Consider the following 22,210-nt stretch of genomic DNA (forward strand, 5'->3'; position numbering starts at 1 on the left):
AAAAATGTGAAGCTGGAAAAAGGCATTACGTTTTAGTGACTTGAAAATGTTCACTTTTGAGTTGGAAAGTACTCCCTAGAACAGGAAAAATAGTACACAGATAATATACTGCCACCTATGGCTATAACTGATCAAATTGAGAACCCCCAGCTTAGACTTCATTATGCATGCTTCTGTGTTTTTTTTTTTCTCAATTTTAAAAACAGCAAATACTAACAAAAGTAGTCCCCCTTTATGTTCATCCTTGAACACCCATGGTTGGCTCTGGGGGCGCTCCAACCCTATTTGTAGAGAGCACTTAGACCTCGTGTTAGGCTTTTATTTGTGACATAAAGTTCCTCAAGTCTCACCCAGCTCTAAAATTCTAGGAGCCCCACAATTTTTTCCCTCTAAAATTACTGGGTAATTCCTTTAAGAGATAACTGCATCAAAATAAGCCCATATTTGTTTGCCTGCACTGTTTGGCATAAACTGCCTCTCTACCCCAAAATATTCAATTATACGGAGGACAACATTCCCAGGACACTTATTTAAAAGCATATCCCATGTCTATATTATAGAATTGAAAATTTCAAAAAACCCTCCATCTTCCCAAGTACGATCTCCATACTATAACCTACTCACAAGGACTAAAGATTAGAATCACTTACATGAAATACACACATCTCGAACTAAGGCTTCCAAAAAACTGGCATAATAAAGTGACTTTTCATATTGTGTAATTTTATCTTTTAGTAACTTTCCAAACTCCGTGAAGTCATCTCTTGATGATGGGTTCATAGCATCTATTCCACACACTGTATTGTTAACACCTGTAGAGAGAAGAAATACTGAAAATACTAGGAAGCTAAGATGTTTTTAAAAGATTATAAACCAAGTACTAGCTAAATAATGCTATTATTTCATTTTAAGCAGGGCTTCTAAACTCTGGCTCACTGAAGCCCTTCATCGGGCAATTGAGTAATGGGCATATGAATCTGATTATGGAAGGTCTATCTTGACTTTTACTTACGTAGCAGTTGCATCACAGATCTTACTAGCTGTGGAGATGGCTCAATGTTTAAAGACACTTGCTTAAAAATACCTTACCAATTACTAGACCTGCTACTATAACTTCTTCATTAGCAGTTTTTTTTTTTTTAAGCTACAGATGGAGGTTATACATGTATATATAATCCCAACACTTGGGAGGCTGAAGCAAAATGATGGAGTTGGGCTACATATTGAGAAATTGTCTCAAAGCACGTGCCTTTAATTACAGCATTTGGGAGGTACAAGGATCGCCATGAGTTCAAGGCCACCCTGAGAAAAAGGAGTGAATTCTAGGTTAGCCTGGGCTAGAGTGAGACCCTGCCTTGGGGGAAAAAAAACAATACAATACAGGTTGAGAATGTAGCTTAGTGGTAAAAGCCATTTACCTAGCATGTGTGAATCTGTAAGTTCAAGTCCCCTCACAACAAAATAAACAAAAGCACATAATTCTGTATCACAAATTTGTTATTTCAGTATTTTATTACATGTACTTATTACATGTTTCAAGATGACAGGTTTCATTCATAAATAAAACCCTCAGCCAGATGTATAGGCCCATGTCTTTAATTCCAGCACTAGGGAAGCAGAGGTAGAATTGCTGAGTTCAAGGCCAGCCTGGTCTAGAGAAAGACCCCGCCCCGAAGGGGAAAAAAAATCCTATGCACATTTTACTCATTTAAAAGCCTACTAAGGCCGGGCATGGTGGCACAAACCTTTAATCCCAGCACTCGGGAGGCAGAGATAGGAGGACCACCAAGAGTTCGAGGCCATCCTGAGATTACACAGTGAATTCCAGATCAGCCTGGACTAGAGTGAAACCCTACCTTGGGGGGGGGGGGGGGGGGGAGGCGGGGCGGAGGGAAAAAAAAAAGCCTACTAAAATGGGCCAGGTGTGATGGCACACAACTTTAATTCCAGTTCTCTGAAGGTTGAGGCAGGATCTCTCTGAATTCTAGGTCAGCCTGGAGCTAGAATGAGTTCCAGGTCCTAGACAACAGTGAGACCCTGTTTTGGGGGGAGGGGGGCATCATACTAAAATAGGACCTACAAAATTCACTAGTTCACTGTGTTATGGAAGGGATTCTTTTAAAAGATCTGTTCAAGAATAGCCCAGAGCAAAGTGAGGAAAAGACAAAAAACTATAAGAAACAAAGATGTCTACACTATAAAAATAATGAGCCTGCTGGGCATGGTGGCGCACGCCTTTAAGCCCAGCACGTGGGAGGTAGGGTTAGGAGGATCGCCATGACTTCAAGGCCACCCTGAGACTACAGAGCTAATTCCAGGTCAGCCTGGACCAGAGTGAGACCCTACCTCAAAAAACCAAAAAAAAAAAAAAAAAAAAGCCAACTCTAGAAATGAAGTGGAGGTTTAACCCACAGAAAAAGTCATCTGAACGAAAAGCTAAGATTATGGAAATCAATATAGAGGTATGTCAGAAAATTAGAAACAGAACTCTCAAACTACCCAGCCTCCTAGGGATATACCCCAAGAATTCCACACACTACTACAGAGGTACTTGCACATCCATGCTTTTTTGCAGTTCTGTTTACAATAGCTGAGAATTGGAATGGGCCTAGATGCCCAACAAGAGATGAATGGATAATGAAAATGTGGTATGTATATATAATGGATTTCTATTAAGCAGCATGGAAAAAATGAAATTGTGAAATTTATAGAAAAAAAGGTGGACCTGGGAAGAATTAAGTGACCTATACTCAGAAAGACTTCATGTTCTCTGTGAAAAGCAGACCCTAGCTATATGTATGTATATGGGGGGATGCATATGTCAGTAAAACCTATACAGGTTGAATGGTAACCAAGAATGAATATAAAAGAGATAAGAAGAAAGGGCCAAAGGACACAATGTGATAAACAGAAGGGGAAGAAGGAAAATGGGGTGGGGGAAGCTAGGACAAGAATCAACTAAAATAAACTGTATTTGAAAATGCCACAACTACTAGATGCCTGTATGTTAATTTGAAAAAATTAAATTAGGGACTAGAAAGATTCCTCAGCAGTTAGGATGCTTATCTGCAAAGCCTAAACACAATAGTTTGATTCCCTAGTACCCAAGTAAAATGTCACTAAGTGGCACATGCATCTGGAGTTTGTTTGCAGTAGCAGGAAGTCCTGACATGCCCATTCTCTAATAAACAAAAATTTAAAATTATAAAAAATAAATTCAAAGCTGGGCGTGGTGGCGCATGCCTTTAATCCCAGCACTCGGGAGGCACAGGTAGGAGGATCGCCATGAGTTCAAGGCCACCGTGAGACTACAGAGAGAATTCCAGGTTAGCCTGGACCAGAGTGAGACCCTACCTCGAAAAACCAAAATAAATAAATAAATAAATAAATTTAAGAAACAGGTTAAGCTTGGTGTGGCAGTGCATGCCTTTAAACCCAGTACTTGAGAGGCAGAGGAAGGAGGGTGGAGGGTCACTGTGAGTATGAAGCCAACCTGAGACTATATAGTAAATTCCAGGTCAGCATGGGCTAGAGTAAGACACTACCTCAAAAACCCAAATAATAATAATAGAAAAAAAAAGGCAAGTATCCTTCTGAATGTCAAATCAATTAAACAACAAAAAATTAAGTAAAAAAAATCAGATTCAGCACTTTAGTATGAGAAACAGTAAAGTCCTATTAACTACACAATAATTATGTTTATTTTTTCAATATATAACTGATATTCCATTATTGCCTCTTTTATATATGTATTTTTAATTGATTTTCTATTAGCCAGGGTTATAGTCTAGCCCAAACTAATCTGGAATTCACTCTGTAGCTCTAGGCTGGCCACGAGTTCACAGTGATCCTACCTCAGCCTTCCATGTGCTGGGACGAAAGGGGTGCACTACCAATGCCTAGCTTCACCTGCCTCTTTTAATAAGCACAAGGGTTGCTTTAATATCCTCCGAAGACAAAATTAGTGGCCAAGTGTCCTCTGTAATTAAATGAATACTTTCAGGGCTGTCAAGCATACTGGATCATCCATAGCCAAACCTGAGATCACCAGAGACCCATTTAAAGAAATGTAGCGGGGGAGGGGGGGAGCTGGAGAGATGGCTTAGCAGTTAAGGCATTTGCCTGCAAAGCCTAAAGACCCAGGTTCAGTTCTCCAGCACCCATGTAAACCAGATGTACAAGGTAGCTCATGCATCTAGAGTTTGTTTGCAGTGGCTAGAGGCCATCATGTGCTCATTCTCTTTTTCTGCCTCTCTTTCTCTCTCAAATACATAAAATAGTTTAGGGAAAAAAAAAAAAAAAGAAATGTAGCCAGGTAAAAGGTAAGACCCTATTACTGAAGACTCCACATACTTGGGATGCAAGATCACTGATAAATCCTGCTGGAGCTGAGCTGAAAACCTCCTCCATGTAAACCAGCTGACAGAAAGCTGGAAAAAGCTATGCTGCATGCAGTTCAATGGGAGAGAGAGAAATCACCAGTGGAGATACTCAACAGTGGACACTGCAAGCCTTAAAATTTGGCCAGCCAGACCAAATGAGCCAATGGGTGCAATAGTGGCATGTCTGTTAAGGGAGAAACCAACCACCCTCTAATTGGACTGGAGGCCCACTGGGAAGAAATACATGCCTGATACTGAAAACCGACAAGAAGGGTGGTCATGAGTCCTAGGGGTGTAACATCTGCTGCTGTCTGGCTGAATGCTCACCAAACTGCCCAGTAAGCACTTCTCTTAAAGTTCATACCCATATATTAATGCTACTCTCACTTGTGGTTAGAGAAGCTTCTCTCTTCACATGGCAACAACCTTGGGATTGCTCAGAAAGCACCATGGTGCTGAGAAGTGACAGAGAAGTGCTCAGCACTGAAGTATCTCTATCACACCTTCCAAGGCTCAGGGTCCAATGCAGAAGAGGTGGCAGAAAGAATGTAAGAGCCAAAGGAAGGGTAGGTCTCCTTACAATGTGCTCCTCCAGACACAAAATGGCCTGGATATCCACGACCTGACACTACCTACACAAGACCATCATAACAGAAGGAAAAGATCATGACATCAAAATGCAAGAGAGACTGACTGAGAGGGGGCGGGGATATGATGGAGAGTGAAGTTTCAAAGGAGAAAGCGGGAGGAGGCAGGGAATTAGCAGGGGATATTGTTTACAATTATGGAAGTTGTCAATTAGAAAAAAATGTAGCCAGGGCGGGGGAGATGTCTTAGTAGTTAAGGTGCTTGCCTACAAAGCCAAAGGACCTAGGTTCAATTCCCCAGGATCCAAATAAGCCAGATGCACAAGGTGTTGCATGTGTCTGGAGTTCACTTGCAGTGGCTGGAGGCCCATTCTCTCTCTCAAATAAAAGTGTTTCAAAAGAAAAAGGAAATGTAGCCAAACTGCCCTAAGAAAAGAGCGAGAATCACGATAGCCTCATACTTTACAGAAGGAAGTCTGGGAGTCGCAATAACAACATGCCTCAATTTCAAAGTTATTTAACTGTATTCTCACCTGCTGACAAACTTGCCATCTGTCTTGACTCTACCCTGTGTGTTATGTATCTGCCCTGGAACACTGAATGTATCCATTTATAGGATACTGCACATTTCTTTATCTTGTCCATTAACCATAGTTGCTGCAGGCACAGCACACGGAAATGGCAAGCATTGAAAAATAAGGTACTGTAAGATCCAAGAGAGCACAGAAAGAAATGAACTTTTGCACTACAAAGCCACAAATGAATGTGCCACCTAGATCAGCACGTTACTGTCCAAGTCATATATAGATTATATTGTATTAAAGCAACAAGATGGCCCAAAGTCTGTTTAATATTTAAATTTCACAGGCCATGGACTTCATCCAGTTGATAAATATATTCTGGGCATACCAGTATAGTTTACTGGATCCAATGACTATTTACTCTAAAGATAAGGTCTTATTATATAATCCAAACTGGCCTCCCAGTCATGACCCTCCTCCTGGTTAAATCTACCAAAATGAGATTACAGGCACATGCCACCACACACATGGGTACAACGACTAATATTTTAATAATCTTCATATACCCCAAGCAATTACTCAAAAACCTGAACATGTGCCTCTAACTGACAAGTCAAATAATCTCAAATATATACCAAGACATTAAACTTTCCAATATCTAAATTAGTATGTGTCCTTTAAAAAAAAGGGGTTTCTGAACTGTTATAACCAGTTGGACTTGTACAGTTTTCACCTGGAATAGCTCAATATTGCACTGCAATCACACCCCCATCTTACCAAAAGTTTCTTTTGCTAATTCAAGGTCTGACTCTTCCTGTAATTTCTTTAGCCGTAGTTTATCTGCTAATTGCTCTTCTGGAGTTAGCACTTTAGGTTCTTCAGGCTCTTCTAACTAAAATGAAACAGAAGTTTTACAAATGCTGGACTTGTGATGGACACAATACATTTCTGTATTAAATAAATTTTTATGTCAGCACTTGTAAATAAACAAGTACTTATATATAAAGTGATAGCTGCATTTCAGATATCCTCCTAAACACTTTAGATATTCTTCTCTCAGTTGTACAAATAAAACATGGAGGCAGAGAGGTTAAACAACCTATCTCCAGTAACAAAAGAGCAAATAATTTAACAGGTAAGGATTGAGCTCAGGAAGATCAAAGATTATTTCCATGTCTTTTTTGTAAACAAGCACTTTTAACTGCTAAGCCATCTCCTCATCCCTCCCATATCCTTAAAAAAAAAAAAAAAGTGCCAGCACATGCTTTTAATCCCAGTACTCAGAAGGCAGAGTTAAGAGGATTGCTGTGAGTTCAAGGCCACCCTGAGACTGCAGAGTGAATTTGAGGTCAGCCTGAGCTAGAGGGAAACCCTACCTGGGGGAAAAAAAGTTGATGGACTGGGGATATGTCTCAGTGGTGAAAAGTGCTAGCTTGCAAAGCCTGGTGGTGAAAATTTGATTCCACAGTACCCATTAAAGCCAGATGCACAAAGTGCCACATGTGTGTGGAGTTCGTCTGTAGTGTACCTTGGAGTCCCCATACTTTCTCTCTCTCTCAGATAAAAAATTTTAAATAAGCCGGGCATGGTGGCGTATGCCTTTAATCCCAGCACTTGGGAGGCAGAGGTTAGGAAGACCACCATGAGTTCAAGGCCACCCTGAGACTCCATAGTGAATTCCAGGTCAGCCTGGGCCAGAGTGAGACCCTACCTCGAAAAACCAAAAACAAAACAAAACAAATTAAAATTAAAATAAAAAGATTTAAAAAAAGTAGTTGAGATCACAAGCAAGATGAAAATGGTACTCTCTCATACTGCTACTACTAGGATTATAATAGAACAGACATTTTAGAGCAATATGGAAATATGTATCAGTACCTTAAAATATCTTCACATGCTTCAATCTGGCAATTCCAATAAGAGAAATTCAGCTTAAGAAACTGAAGATGCACACATATATTCAAGCACAAGAACATTTACTGGACTCAAAGTGCTGACCAAAAGTGACAGTGGTATGTTCAGCAGTAAGTGAAATATCTCTTATCACAATCTCCAAGGCTCTGAGACCATTGCAGAAGAGGTAGAAGAAAATGTAAGAGCCAAGGAAGGGGAAGGGTGCTTACAATACTGTTTTCCAGACATAAAGTAGCCTTGGTATTAATGACCTCACAGTTCTTGATACTACCAACATAAGACCTTCACAACTGGAGGGGAAAAAACGTGATGCCATCAAAGTAGAAGAGAGATTCGTAACCAGAAGGGCTTGAGTGGAGGTGGGATTTGGGAGAGGGAAAAGAAAGGGTAGTTGGAGGGGATTATGGCCATAGTATATTGTCTATATCTATGGAAGTTGGTAGGCAATACAAAGTTAAAAGGAGCCAGGCGTGGTGGCACATGCCTTTAATCCCAGCACTTGGGAGGCAGAGGTAGGAGGATCGCGGTGAGTTTGAGGCCACCCTGAAACTACATAGTTAATTCCAGGTCAGCCTGGACCAGAGTGAGACCCTAACTCAAAAAAAAAAAAAAAAAAAGGTTAAAAGGGGGACTGGTCAGATGGCTTACGGGTTAAGGTGCCAGCCTGCAAAGCCAAAGGAACCTGGTTCGATTCCCCAGGACCCACATAAGCCAGATGTTCAAGGTGGCGCAGATGTCTGGAGTTCCTTTGCAGTGGCTGAAAGCCCCGGCATACCCACTCAATCTGCCCTTTTCTCTCAAATAAATAAATAAATAAAATATTTTTTAAAAAGTTAAAAAGGAATATCCATTGGAGTTTGAGGCTGGCTTCTTATTCAGCAATCCTCCTATGTCAGCCTCCCAGGTGCAGGAACTAAAGGTGAGCAGTACTGCACCCAGCAAAAGTGGACATTTTAATTTTACACTGTTGAGTAGAGCTAGACATATTATTTTTAAACTTATTTATTTTTTTATTTGTGCATATATACCAGAGTCTCTTACAACAAATATCCACCCAGCTTTCTTTCTTTCTTTCTTTCTTTTTTTTGGTTTTCCAAGGTAGGGTCTCTAGCCCAGGCTGACCTGGAATTCACTCTGTATTCGCAGGGTGGCCTTGAACTTGAACCAAATGCTGGGATTAAAGGCACGCATCACCACACCTGGCTGCATTTTAAAATTTCATCTCAGAGAGAGAGAAGCGTGTACGGCTCTTTTTTTTGTTCGGTGGGGTTTTTTTTTTTTTTTGGCGGGGGGGTTCTTTAAGGTAGGGTCTTACTGTCTGTGTCCATTCTTGTATGTGTGAAATTAGCCTCTTGGGGCTTTTCTGATTGAAGAACTTTTGAACTCAAGCAGGTAGTGGTAGGTTGGGTGAGTGGGGAGAATGGTATATACATATCCTTTTATCATTCATGTATGTATCTGCTTCATTTTAGCTCATTTATAAGTTGGTGCTTTACATTTAAAGATAGGTTTGAAGTTCACTGTTTATTTTTGTCCTCACTCTAGCACAGCTGACCTTGAAAAATCTATAGTCCGTAGTCCAGGCTGGCCTTGAATTCATGGTGATCCTTATATTGCTTCCCAAGTACTGAAGTAGGTTGACTGCAGTGAGTCTGAGGCCAGCATGGGCTAAAAAGTGAGACCCTGCCTCAAAAAACAGGAAATATTTAATATATTTTTAGACAAATGCACTGACTTCTCATACTAATTTGTTGTTCCTTAAGAAAATTTCTTCATAGTGCCTTGTACATAGTATGTTCTTAGTATTTCTTGGTTGAATGTAGTAAAAAATTTTAGATGATTGCCAAAACTGGGATAATAAAATAATTCTTGGGCTGGAGGGATGGCTTAATGGTTAAGGCGTTTGCCTGCAAAGCCAAAGGACCCAGGTTCAATTCCCCAGAACCCATGTTTAACCAGATGCACAAGGGGGCACATGTGTCTGGAGTTCATTTGCAGTGGCTGGAGGCCCTGGGGTGCCCATTCTCTCTCTTTTTCTCTGTTAAATAAATAAAAATCTTAAAAAAATGTAATTCTTCGGAAAAAAAAAAAAGTATCTTGGGCTTAAGAGAGATAGCTCAACAGTTAAAGACATGTCGGTAAAGCCTCATGACTCCAGTTTAATTCCCCTAGTATACATATAAAGCCAGATGCACAGTGATGCATGAGTCAGGAGTTCATTAGTAGTGGCTGGAGGCCCTGGCAGACTTCTGTCCTCTATCTCTCTTTCTGCTTGCAAATAAATAAACTTTTATTTTTTTTAAAGCATTAAGCCAGGCATTGTGGTGTACACCTTTAACCCCAGCACTTAGAAGGCAGATGTTGGAGGACTGCCATGAGTTTGAGGTCACCCTTAGACTACATAGTGAATTCCAGGTCAGCCTGGGCTACAGTGAGACCCTACCACCGAAAAAATAAATAAATAAAAATTTTAAAGTATCTAAAATAAGGGCTGAGGAGATGGCTCAGCAGTTAAAGGCACTTGGCTGCATGCAAAGTGTGATGGCCCAGGTTCAATACCCCAGTATCGATGTAAAGACACATGAAGAAAGGAGTGCATGTGGCTGGAGTTCATATGCAGCCACTGGAGGCCCAAGGCACCATAAGCTTCCTCCCTCACTCCTTCCCTTCCGTTCCGTCTCAAATAAATAAATAAATAAACAAATACTAAAATAAAATAAAGATATCTAAAATATTCACAACATGGTGAGGGGGGCAGGCACTGTCCTGCATTGTTGGCAAATGGAAATAAGCCCAGAATTTTCTTTCTTTCTCTTTCATTCTTTCTTTTCCTTTTTTCCTCAAGGTAGGGTCTCACTCTAGCCCAGGATAACCTGGAATTCAGTATGTAGTCTCAGGGTAGCCTCGAACTCATGATAGTCCTGGGATTAAAGGTGTGTGCCACCACGCCCGCACCACCACACATGGCCTAATAATAGGTTCAGTTTTTTTAAAACTGTATTTGCAATGCATGCTTGAGGTCTATACACTGTAAAATGATTAAATCAGGTTAATTAGTATATTAATTACCTCAAGTGCTTGAGGATCAGGAATTCAAGGTAATCCCCAGCTACATAGCAAGTTCAAAGCCAGCCTGGGCTACCAGAGACCCTGTCTCAATAAAGAAACAATGACACAGGGAAAACAATCAAATGATACTAGAACCAAGGACTTGATTATATAGCTTTAATATATTCTTTAGTTCAAGTCCAGCTTGAACTGCATAAGTCTGTTTAAATTTAAAAAAAACTAGAAAAAGAATAATCCAATGATACAGAACCTAGGATTTGATTATATATACTTAGGATATATTCTTTAATTTTTTTATGTAGACAATATTCAAAGTCAAGAACTACAAGGGTGCTGGGGGATGGTTCAGTGAATAAAGTGCTAGCTGTATAACTGAGCTGCCTGGGTTTGGATTCCTAATCCCCACATCAATGCCAGAAGTTGTAGCCAGCTTCAGTAATCCTAGTGTGCCTATGAACAAAGCAGTGAACAAGTACAAGAAACCCCATCTCAAAATGCAGAAGAAGAAAGAAAAAGACTGGCCTGAAGCCAGGCATGGTGGCATATGCCTTAATCCCAGCATTAGGGAAGCAGAGGTAGGAGGATCACAGTGAGTTCAAGGGCAGCCTGAAATTACATAGTGAATTCCAGGTCAGGTCAGCCGAGACTAGAGTGAAACCTTTCCGTGAAAAACAAAACAACAAACAAAGCCAGATCATTGGAACACTATTAATGTTCACTTAGTAGGTTGTACTATTGTAATATGAAAAATAGCCATTTTCATGGATACTTATTGAAATATTAAAGATAAAACATACATAATTAGTTATATTTTAGCAAAATAAGAATAGAAGAAACAAATTTGGCAACATAGTTACAAATTTAGATCTGTATTACATGTTATTTTCTATACTTCGTTGTTCTTTGTTTTAGAATGCTTTTTAATTTTATTTGAGAGAGAGAGAAAAAGACAAGAGAGAGGTAATGGTACACCAGGGCCTTCAGCCACAGCAACCAAACTCCAGGGACATGTAACCCCGTGTGCACATGTGCAACATTATGTACTTGCATCACTGCATCTAGCTTACATGGGACCAGGAGATTTGATCATGACTTCTTAGGCTTCACAGACAAGTGCCCTAATAACTAAGCAATCTCTTCAACTTGGTTTTAGAATTTTTGAGACAAAGCCTATGTAGCCCTGGCTGCACTAGAATTTCTTACTGCCTTGAATTTGCTGTAATCTACTTGCCTCTACCTCTGTACTGAGAGTACAGACATGTAGCACTAGGCATGGCTTTTTGAGATAGGATAGGATCTCACTATGTAGCTCAGGCTAGTCTCAAACTTGTGATCCTCCTGCTTAGGTTCCAAGAGTGCTGGGATTACAAAGGTGTGAAGCCTAAGCACCCAGGTTTGATTATCCATATAAGCCAGATGCACAAGGTGGGCACATGCGTCTGCAGTTTTGTTTGCAGTGGCTAGAGGCCCTGGCCTGCCCATTCTCTCACTACCCCCCCCCATTTCTCTCTGTCTCAAATAAAATAAAGTAAGTCTGGGGAAATGGCTTAGCAGTTAACGTATTTGCCTGCAAAGCCTAAGGATCTGGGTTCGATTCCCCAGAACCCACATAAGTCAGAGCACAAGGGGGTGCACGTGTCTGGAGTTCGTTTTCAGTGGCTAGAGACCCTGGCATGCCCATTTCTCTCCCTCAAATAAAAATTAAAAAATAAATAAATAAAAATACAGGGGCTGGAGGGGTGGCTTAGTGGTTAAGGCATTTGCCTGCAAAGCCAAAGACCCTGGTTTGATTCCCCAGGACCCACGCTAGCCAGATGCACAAGGGGGGACACAAGCATCTGGAGTTCATTTGCAGCGGCTGGAAGCCCTGGCGAGCCCATTCTTATTCATTTTCTTTCTTTCTCTCTGTCAAATATATAAATAAACAAACATAAAAAAACAAGACAGATGTCATGGTGCACACCTTTAATGCCAGCAGTCAGGAGAGAGAGGTAAGAGGATCACTGTGAGATCAAGGTCAGCCTGGGCTAGAGAGAGAGCCTACCGCAAAAAAAAAAAAAAAAAAAAAAAGGTGAAACCTATGCAAAAATAGTGGTGATGATGCATGCCTATATCATCACTTTGAAGGTTGAAACAGAGAATCCCATGTTCAAGGCCAGCTTACAACATGTATTCCATCTCAAAAGTAGGTAGGGATTGGGGCTGGAGAGATGGCTTAGCGGTTAAGCACTTGCTTGTGAAGTCTAAGGACCCTGGTTTGAGGCTTGATTCCCCAGGTTAGCCAGATGCACAAGGGGGTGCAGGCATCTGGAGTTGTTTGCAGTGGCTGGAGGCCCTGGTGCACCCATCCTCTCTATCTATCTGCCTCTTTCACTCTCTGTAACTCTCAAATAAATAAGTAAATAAAATTTTTTAAAAAGTAGATAGGGATAATAATATATTTCCAAATATAAATATCAAGCCATCTTTGAGAAACAAACCAGTGTTTACTGTGGAATAGAAGGAAAGTTACAGACAGAAAGATAGAAACAGTAAAAGGTTGGGAGTACTTTTTTGTTGTTGTTTTGAGGTAGGGTTTCACTCTAGCCCAGGCTGACCTGAATTTCACTAAGAAGTATCAGGGTGGCCTCAAACTCACAGTGATCCTCTTACCTCTGCATCTCAAGTGCCAGGAATACTTTTTAATACTGTTTTGATTTTTGAATGATATAAATATGCTGTTTTTAAAATTTTTGGTTTTTCGAGGTAGGATCTCACTCTAATCCAGGCTGGCACGGAATTCACTCAAACTCACGACGACTCTCCTACCTCTGCCTCCTGAGTGCTGGGATTAATGGTGTGCGCCACCATGCCTGGTGTAAATATGTTTTTTATTAAAAACAAACAAGCTAATACAATATTTCAGAAACTTGTTGCAAATATTCAAAAACAAAAGTGTACTCCTGCAACTGTAACTGTTCCTGAGCCCCATCTTTGCAAAAAACACAAATTAGGGCTGGAGACATGGCTTAGTGATTAAGATGCTTCACCTGCCTACAAAGCCAAAGCACTCAGGTTCAATTCCCCAGTACCCACATAAAGGCAGATGCACATGGTGGTGCATGTCTGGAGTTTGCTTGCAGTAGTTGGAGGTGCAGATTTTCTCTATATGCATCTCTCTTGCTCTCATAAATAAACTAATTAATTTAAAAAAACACCACAAATCAATTTGTTTTGGCATTCCTCTATTTCATACTATATCCATGTATGTCACTACAGAGGCCATGAAACTGTCAGGCAATTATTTGTAACATGTTAAGACACTGTACCATGACTAATGTAATCATGAATTCTGAATATATTTTAGGAAATTAAAAAAAACTCACCCTTTTTTTAATTTCTTCTTGCCTTTTCTTCTGTTGCCGTTCTTTCTCTTTTATCTTGTCTGCTAATTTTTTCTTTTCTGAAAATTTTGTAAAAAAAATATTTTATTTACAGTCATGTAGAGTACTTTCTGGCTTGACTTGAATACTTAAGGAGGCAAATCTGCCAGGCATGGTGGTACACACCTTTAATCCCAGCACTTGGAAGGAAGAGGTAGGAGGATCACCATGAACTCGAGGCCACCCTGAGAATACATAGTGAATTCCAGGTCAGCCTGAGCTACAATGAGACCCTATCTCAAAAAAAAAGAGGCAAATCTTTCCCAGTTTTCAGAAACATGGTGATGTCCTGGAAATATGGGAAATTTCTGGGACTCTTCCTTTCCTTTTCTCATCTAACCCTAAAGATCCAAAATGTCTCCCCTGCATACTTCCCCACCATCCTTCAAGCAAGGCAGGTCATTTAACCATAATGCCATATCCTCTACTTATCCTTACAAGATCCAGCAGTCAAACAGGAAAGCAACAGATAGATGTATCAACTGATTATGTTTTGAGGGGATAAAAAGAGGCATGAAGAAAGAGGGAAGGTAAGGAAGCTTGGCTTCAGAATACTAACATTTTCACTGTTGCAAGCATTTTCCCATTAACTTAGACTCAAATACCTAGGATGATATAAAACCAGAAATAGAGGAGCACCAGTAACTCACCTGGTTTTACTTCTGCCTCCTCTTTTTTTTCTTCATCATCATCATCATCCCAGTTATCCTAAAGAAAAGGCCTCCATTAATAATTCTTGTATGCTTTCTATCTCCATGATCAACTAACCTAACATTACAGAAACAAATTTTTGTTATTTTTTGGGGGGGTACAATAAACAATTTACCACAGGATAAACTGACCTCTTTATCATGGTAAGTCCCTTAGCCAATGCTTACCTTCCCATTTTTCAAGTTTACTTTTATATCTTTAAAAAGTTTCCCTCTAAGAAGTTTTACACATTTCTCTTTAGGTTTGTTCCTAGTATTTCATAAATTCCCAAGCTGTTTCAGTAAATAGGGATTTTCTTTTCCCTATCATATGTAGTTGGTTATTTGTCTATTTAAAAAAGCTATCTGGGTGGAAGGCTGTACAAATAAATGGCTTAGTGGTTAAGGCACTTGCCTGCAAAGCCTAAGGACCCTGGTCCAATGTCCAGAAGTCCTGGCATGCCTATTCTCTCTTTCTTAAATAGGTAAATCATATACATACATACATACATACATACATATATATGTTAAACTATTGGTTTCTGAACATTAAGCTAGGACAGAGGCTAGATGGTCTCATGAAGCCTAGGTAGCCTTGAACTCAATACATTGCCAAGGCTGGCCTTAACTCTTGCCTTTACTTCCCAAAATGCTGGTATTACAGGCATGTATACCATTCTCAACTCTCAAACATTAACTTTTATTTTTTGTATTTTTATTTATTTGAGAGAGACAGAGAGAGAAAGAGGCAGATAGAGAGAGAGAGAGAATGGGTGCAACAGGGCCTCCACCCAAGGTGCGCACCTGGCTTGTGTGGGTCCTGGGGAATCAAGCCTCGAACCAGGGTCCTTAGGCTTCACAGGCAAGTGCTTAATCACTAAGCCATCTCTCCAGCCCTTAAACATTAACTTTTTAACTTGTTAGCTTTATCACTGATTATTTTCTAAGACATACAAATCCAGAATTCTGCTACAAGTGCCTGAGCCTCGTATCCCAGCCACCCAGAAGGCTAAGGCAAGACAGAATCCAAGTTTAAGGATTGCTTAATGAGTTCAAGGCTAGTCTGGGCAACTCAGTAAAACCCTGTCTAAAAAATACAACTAAAAGCTGGGCATTGTGGTGCATGCCTTTAATCCCAGCACTGGGGAGGAAGAGGTAGGAGGATCGCCGTTGAGTTCAAGGCCACCCTGAGACTAATTCCAGGTCAATCTGGGCCAGAGTGAGACCCTACCTCAAAAACAAAAACAAAAACAAACAAACAAAAAGATGAGGGTTAGTGGTAAAACTCAGTGGTAGAGTACTTGACTAGAATGTACAAGGTCCTAGGTTCAATCCTCAGTATTTGCAAAAGAAAAAAAAAAAAAAATCTGACCCATTGATAGATCTTAATGAAAACAGAAAAATGCTGAAAGTACTATATAAAATTCCTGTCTGATATGTGCATAAGGCATATATAAAACCAAAAACACAAATTTTACTTGTACTTGACTTCCATCTCCAAGACCAACCAATTAATCAATCTCTCTCTGCATGTATGTATGTATGTACACATATACTCCAAAAGCTGAAAAAAATTACAAAAATCAAAACAGAGCTGGACAGATGGCTCAGTGGTTTAGGTACTTGCTGGGTTTGATTACCCAGTAGCCACATAAAGCCAGATGTACAAGGTGGCATATGTGTCTGGAGTTTGTTTGCAGTGGCTAGAGGACCTGGCACACCCATTCTCTCTCACACACAGGGGTGGGTGTGTGGATGGTGTATGTGTGTTTAAAACAGAGACTCTCTCTCTAAATTTATTTACTTCTATTTTTACGTGTGTGTGTGTGTGTGTGTGTGTGTGTGTGTGTGTGTGTAGCCCAAAAGTTGACTTTGGGTCACTTGATGCTTTCTACTCTATTTACTGAGGCAGGGGCTCTCACTTAAACTCACAGCTGTTGATCCAGCTAGTCTACTTAGCTAGCTTGCTCAGGAGATCCTGTCTCCACCTCATAAACTCTGGGACTACAGGCAGGCTGCCATACCCACCCAACATTTACATTGTTCCTCACACTTGCACAGCAGGCATCCACTGAGCCATCTTTGAGGCCTAAGATCTTTTATACTTCCTTCTTAGTTTAACAAACATAAAAACCACCCCATACTCTGGCTCATACACAACCCTTGTTAATAAGTTGAATTACACAACAGTTTTAAGCCCAGTATTAAGAAGAGTCATGAGCTAATTAAACCTTTATGGCTATGGTTACCTAGGTTGGGCAGGGCACTTTGAAGTTGGGCTATATATTGTTTTCTAGGACAGTCACTGAGCTACATATAAATTGACTGAAGGCTTTATACAAGTTTGAAGATTCAAGTTTAATGGTGAGAGAGCCCTGAATTTAAATTAGGCTTTTATGTATAGATAGCCTGAATGCAACAACCAGGCATACTAAGATGTGCCATCTGAAGCTGAGACAAGGTGATAGATGCAAAGCAGGAGACCCTGATGCCACTAGAAGAGGCAGAGGCTGACTAATGTGCCACAACTATGTCACCAAGCTTCTACTTCTATAGCAAGATAAAGCATAGATAGAAATCAGTCTACAGACATAAATTAAGCCTTGATTCTCAATAAAAATTTGCAGGCCCACTGAAGAAATTAAAAATCCAACCAGGTGTCGTGGCACATGCCTTGAATTCCAGCACTCAGAAGGTAAAGAGGTAGGAGGACCACTTTGAGTTTGAGGGCAGACTGAGACTAGAGAGTGAGTTCCAGGACAGCCTAGGCTAATGTGAGACCCCACCTCGGGGGGGGGGGGGGGAATTCAAACATCCTGATTAAACCTGAGTGGGAAGAATTTTATATAAAACTATGTTTTTATAACCATTTACTTGGCAGTTTAATCCATGGCTCAAAGTTTTAATAGACTGAAAACAAAGCAATTAGTCATTATTTGGATAAGACATTAGAGTTAGAAATTAAGGATCAAGTGTTTGTATTACCTTGATGGTATGCCTAAACTCTTACATCAAGACGCTGTAGTACAAAAGGATTCAAAGAGCTAAAAATCACAGTTAACTACCAGGTATTGTGGTTGATGGTCACCAAAAGGAAGACTGAGTCTGACATGCTACTTAGGCAGTGCTTTGGTTAGGAAGATCCTGGGCACACTTCTAGTGAGTACATATTACAAAAATAATAACAAGGAATAACAATAGCACCTGAGTGCTCTACAAATTGATAGGACATTTTATGTAGTAACATTAAAGTTCATCCTCATAACACCTGAAAATAAGGTAGCACCATCCTCATTCTACACACAAGGAAACCAAGGCCCAGACATAGCCAGCCCACAATCTTAGTGAAGAACAATGAAGGGACTGCTTTGAGTGAACCAAAGTTTCTTAAATGATAGTAAACACAACTTCTGAGTCTTGAAATATAAAATAACTATCTGAGATCTAAATCCCTCCCCACTAAAATCCATTCTTTCAATTAGTTCTTAAATGAGTTCCCCTGGGATTATAGGAGATCTCATAAAAAAAGAATTACAGTACATACTAACATGATATGCCTAGCTACAACTTCAAACTTCAATTGTCTATAATAGTTTTTCAAGAAACTGGTCTCAAAGGCTAGCTGATACTAAGGAGCCAAGAGGAAAGACTATTGCCGAAGAGGAGCGGCTGCATGGAAATGCCTCAAAGAAGAGAAACCAACAGTTCAATGTTGGTACTCCATCAGCAGCTCATTCACATCAACTCTATGTGCCAGCTCAGTCAATGCTTCTGAGCCATATGACAAACTCCCATTAATATACCTAGGAATTCTATTCTGACATAATTGTTACGATTTTGTGTGTGTGTGTGTGTGTGTGTGTGTGTGTGTGTGTGTGTGACAGGATCTTGTGTAACTCAGAATGGCCTGGAACTATGTAGCTCAGGCTGGCCTCAAATTCATAATCTTCCCACCTCCACTGCCAAAATGCTAGGATTACAGGTATAAGAAAAGGTTTTAGTAGGAAAAAGGGCAGTTCTATCAGTGAGTGCTGGGAAGTCAGGGCACCTACTACTCAGCTCATAAAAGGACCATGAAAGGCAAACCATGCTTGTCATAATCATCCCCAAATGCTTGCATTTTGCCAAGTTACTACCAAACTAAAACTAAGCCCCTAAAGAAAAGACCAAGGGGCTGGAGAGATGGCTTCGTGGTTAAGGCATTTGCCTGCAAAGCCAAAGGATACCAGTTCAACTCTCCTGTACCCACATAAGCCAGATGCACAAGGGGCGCATGCATCTGGAGCTTGTTTGTGGTGGCTGGAGGCCCTGGCCTGGTGTACCCATTCTCTCTCTCTCTCTCTCAAATAAATAAAATAAAAATATTAAAAAAAAAGAGCCAAGTAGCTGGATCCATAAACGGCCAAGTATCCTTCCATAGGAATTAAATAAAAATTAAAAAATCAAAACTGTTTCCTGGGGCTGGAAAGATGGCTTAGCAGTTAAGCATCTACCTGTGAAGCCTAAGGACCCTGGTTCGAAGCTCGATTACCCAGGACCCATGTAAGCCAGATGTACAAGGAGGTGCATGTATCTGGAGTTCGTTTGCAATGGCTGGAGGCCCTGGCATGCCCATCTATCGGCCTCTTTCTCTCTCTTGTCTGTCTGTTGCTCTCAAATAAATAAATTAAAAAAAATAAAACAAACAACAACAAAAACTACTTCCTTAGTTAAAAAAAGCTGCAGGTGCCTGAAAAGTAAATGTAGTGTAGAATGCCTACCACAATGCTTCAGATTTTTTCTGCCAATTTTTCTGTCACTATGAGGACTTTGTAACTACTGGTAATAACATGAAGATAAAATGACAAAAGATTTCCCAGACACTTAAAATTGGGACTTTTAGGGTCTAGATAAGAACCTTTTGCTGCACAAGCATGCGGACCTGAGTTTGATTCCCAGCATCCACATAAAAAGCCAGGTATGGTTACACATACCCATAACCCCAGTGCAGGGTGAAGGCAGAGAGGATGAACACTGGGGTTGCCTGGTCAGCCAGTTTAACTGAAAACAGTAAGCTCCAGGGTCAGTGAGAAACTAACTCAAAGAAATAAGGGGGGAGAATGACAAAGGATACCTAATGTCTTTCTTTAGCTCCTACACATATGTGCATTACATGCATGCACATGTACAAATACATGTGCATATACTACACAGAGATAATAAGCTTACGCCATACTTCAAAAGAGACCTAAGCAGTCATGGTGGTGCACGCCTTTAATCCCAGCACTCTGGAGGCAGAGGTAGGAGGATTGACATGAGTTCAAGGCCACAAAAAAGGAAAATTATTTTTTAGATGGCCAGGCATGGTGGTATACGCCTTTAATCTCAGCACTTGGGAGACAGAAATAGGAGAATCACCGCGACTTCTAGGCCACCCTGAGACTACATAATGAATTCCAGGTCATCTTGGACTAGTGAGACCCTTGGGAAAAAAAAAAATTTTTTTAAATGATGCTTTCCTTTTATTCCTAACAATATATCTAACAGCTGGCCGGTTTTGTCATTTTTGTAATATGCAACTACAGAATGTCACATGCAATGAGAGAACACATTTAGGGTAGGAAATGCTTTTCAATTGAAGCAAGACATATTTATAGATTATCAAATTAGACACAGCTTAAAAAAAGAAGCCAAGCCAGTAATGGTGCACGCCTTTAATCCCAGCACTCGAGAGGCAGAGGTAGGAGGAGTGCAGTGAGTTCGAGGCCACCCTGAGAATACAGAGTGAATTCCAGGTCAGCCTGGACTACAGTGAGATCCTACCTCGAAAAAGCAAAGCAAAACAAAACAAAATAAAAAAGTAAAAATGTTTTTCCCCTAACAATAGCCCAGAAACTAATATAGTTCCCTTATTTTCTTTAAATAATTTGGTTAGATACATGATACTCTTTGGTGGAAAAAAAAAAAAACCTTTTCTCATTCTATAAGCTGTGTGAATTTCGCTCTGAACAGCCTCAGAAGCCTGCAATAAAATCCTGGCAAAGCTAGACTTCTAAAAGTTCAGTTTTTAGAGGCTGGAGAGTTGGCTCCGTCGGTTAAGGTGCTTGTCTGCACCTTAATGACCTGAGTTCTATCATCCAGTAAAAAGCCAGACACACATAGTGGTGCATGCATCTGGAATTCATTTGCAGGAGCTAGCGGCTATGATGTACCCATTTTCTCTCTTCTGGCAAACAGAAACAAGCCATAGTAGTGGTGCACGCCTGCACTCTCAGCACTTGAGAGATGGAAGATCAGATGTTCAAAGTTATGTAAAAGTTTGGTATTATAAACTCCTACTTAAAGGCAACCCTGGTGTTTAACGCTCAAGCAAGGAATTCTACACAAACTCTTGGCTAAGCAATATTAAGAAATTGTACAAATGGTAATCTATTTGCAATGACCCAGCACAGCAAATAGAATAGATAAATGCTTTAAAAAGAATACATACACACGGCTGGGGGTATAGTTTAAAAGTGGAGTACCTGCCCACCATTCATTAGGTCTTTGGTTTAATCTCCAGTAGTGCCAAGAAAAAAGTTAGTGTCCTAACACAAAACTTGCTAGTTTATAAACGTTGCTAAGGAGCCCGTGGTGCTGCACACCTTTAATCTCAGCACTCAGGAGGCAGAGGTAGGAGGATTGTCATGAGTTGGAGGTCACCCTAAGACTACATGAATTCCAGGTCATCCTGAGCTAGAATGAAACTCTACCTTGAGGGCTGGAGAGATGGCTTAGCGGTTAAGCACCTGCCTGTGAAGCCTAAGGACCCCGGTTCGAGGCTCGGTTCCCCAGGTCCCACATTAGCCAGATGCACAAGGGGGCGCATGCATCTGGAGTTCATGTGCAGAGGCTGGAAGCCCTGGCGCGCCCATTCTCTCTCTCTCCCTCTATCTGTCTGTCTCTCTGTGTCTGTCGCTCTCAAATAAATAAAAAATTAAAAAAAAAACTTAAAAGAAACTCTACCTTGAAAAACAAAAACAAAACAAAACAGAAAAGTTGGTAGGGTATAGGATAGGATTTCCTTCACAATCACAGGCATGGTGGCTCATTCATGTCCATTATCACAGCATTTGGGAGGCTGAGACAGGATTGCTCTGAGTTCCAAGGCCAGCCTGGGCTACAAAGTGAGACCCTGTCTCAAAAAAACAAATGGAGAGTTGGGGACTGGAGAGATAGCTCAGGAGTTAAAGGTGATTACTTGCAAGCCTGACCATTTGGGTTTGATTCTCCAGTGCCTGCAGAAAGCCAGCTGTACAAAGTGGCGTATGTATCTGGAGTTTGTTTGCAGTGACAGGCAGCCCTGATGCACCCATACCTTCTCTACTCTCTCAGACAAATAAATAAATAGAAATGTTAAAAAAAAAAAAAAAAAAGAAAAAGAAAAGAAAAGAAGCAAATGGCAGGCGAGGGAAAGATGTTGGTTGTATGCTACCTCACAAGCACGAGGATCTGAATTTGGATCTCCAGAACACACAAGGAAGCCAGGCACGCAGTATGTACCAATAAGCCAGAGCTGCGGAAGCAGATCCCTGGGACCTGGAGGATAGGTAGTCTAACTGAATTAGTTAGCTCTAGATTCAGTGCAAAGCCATCTTTAAAAGAAAA

General features: G+C 40.6%; 1 protein-coding gene across 1 annotated transcript in view; it reads right to left on the reverse strand.

Annotated features, from left to right (window-relative positions):
* Eif3j (eukaryotic translation initiation factor 3 subunit J) overlaps positions 1 to 22,210 on the reverse strand; it is a 34,531-nt gene that overhangs the window by 1,875 nt on the left and 10,446 nt on the right. Inside the window, 4 exon segments of the mRNA XM_004673324.2 lie at positions 651 to 812; positions 6,268 to 6,382; positions 13,839 to 13,966; positions 14,546 to 14,603. Coding sequence (XP_004673381.2) covers positions 651 to 812; positions 6,268 to 6,382; positions 13,839 to 13,966; positions 14,546 to 14,603 — 463 coding nt within the window.

Source organism: Jaculus jaculus, chromosome 8, assembly GCF_020740685.1.
Source record: "Jaculus jaculus isolate mJacJac1 chromosome 8, mJacJac1.mat.Y.cur, whole genome shotgun sequence".
Lineage (NCBI taxonomy): Eukaryota > Metazoa > Chordata > Mammalia > Rodentia > Dipodidae > Jaculus > Jaculus jaculus.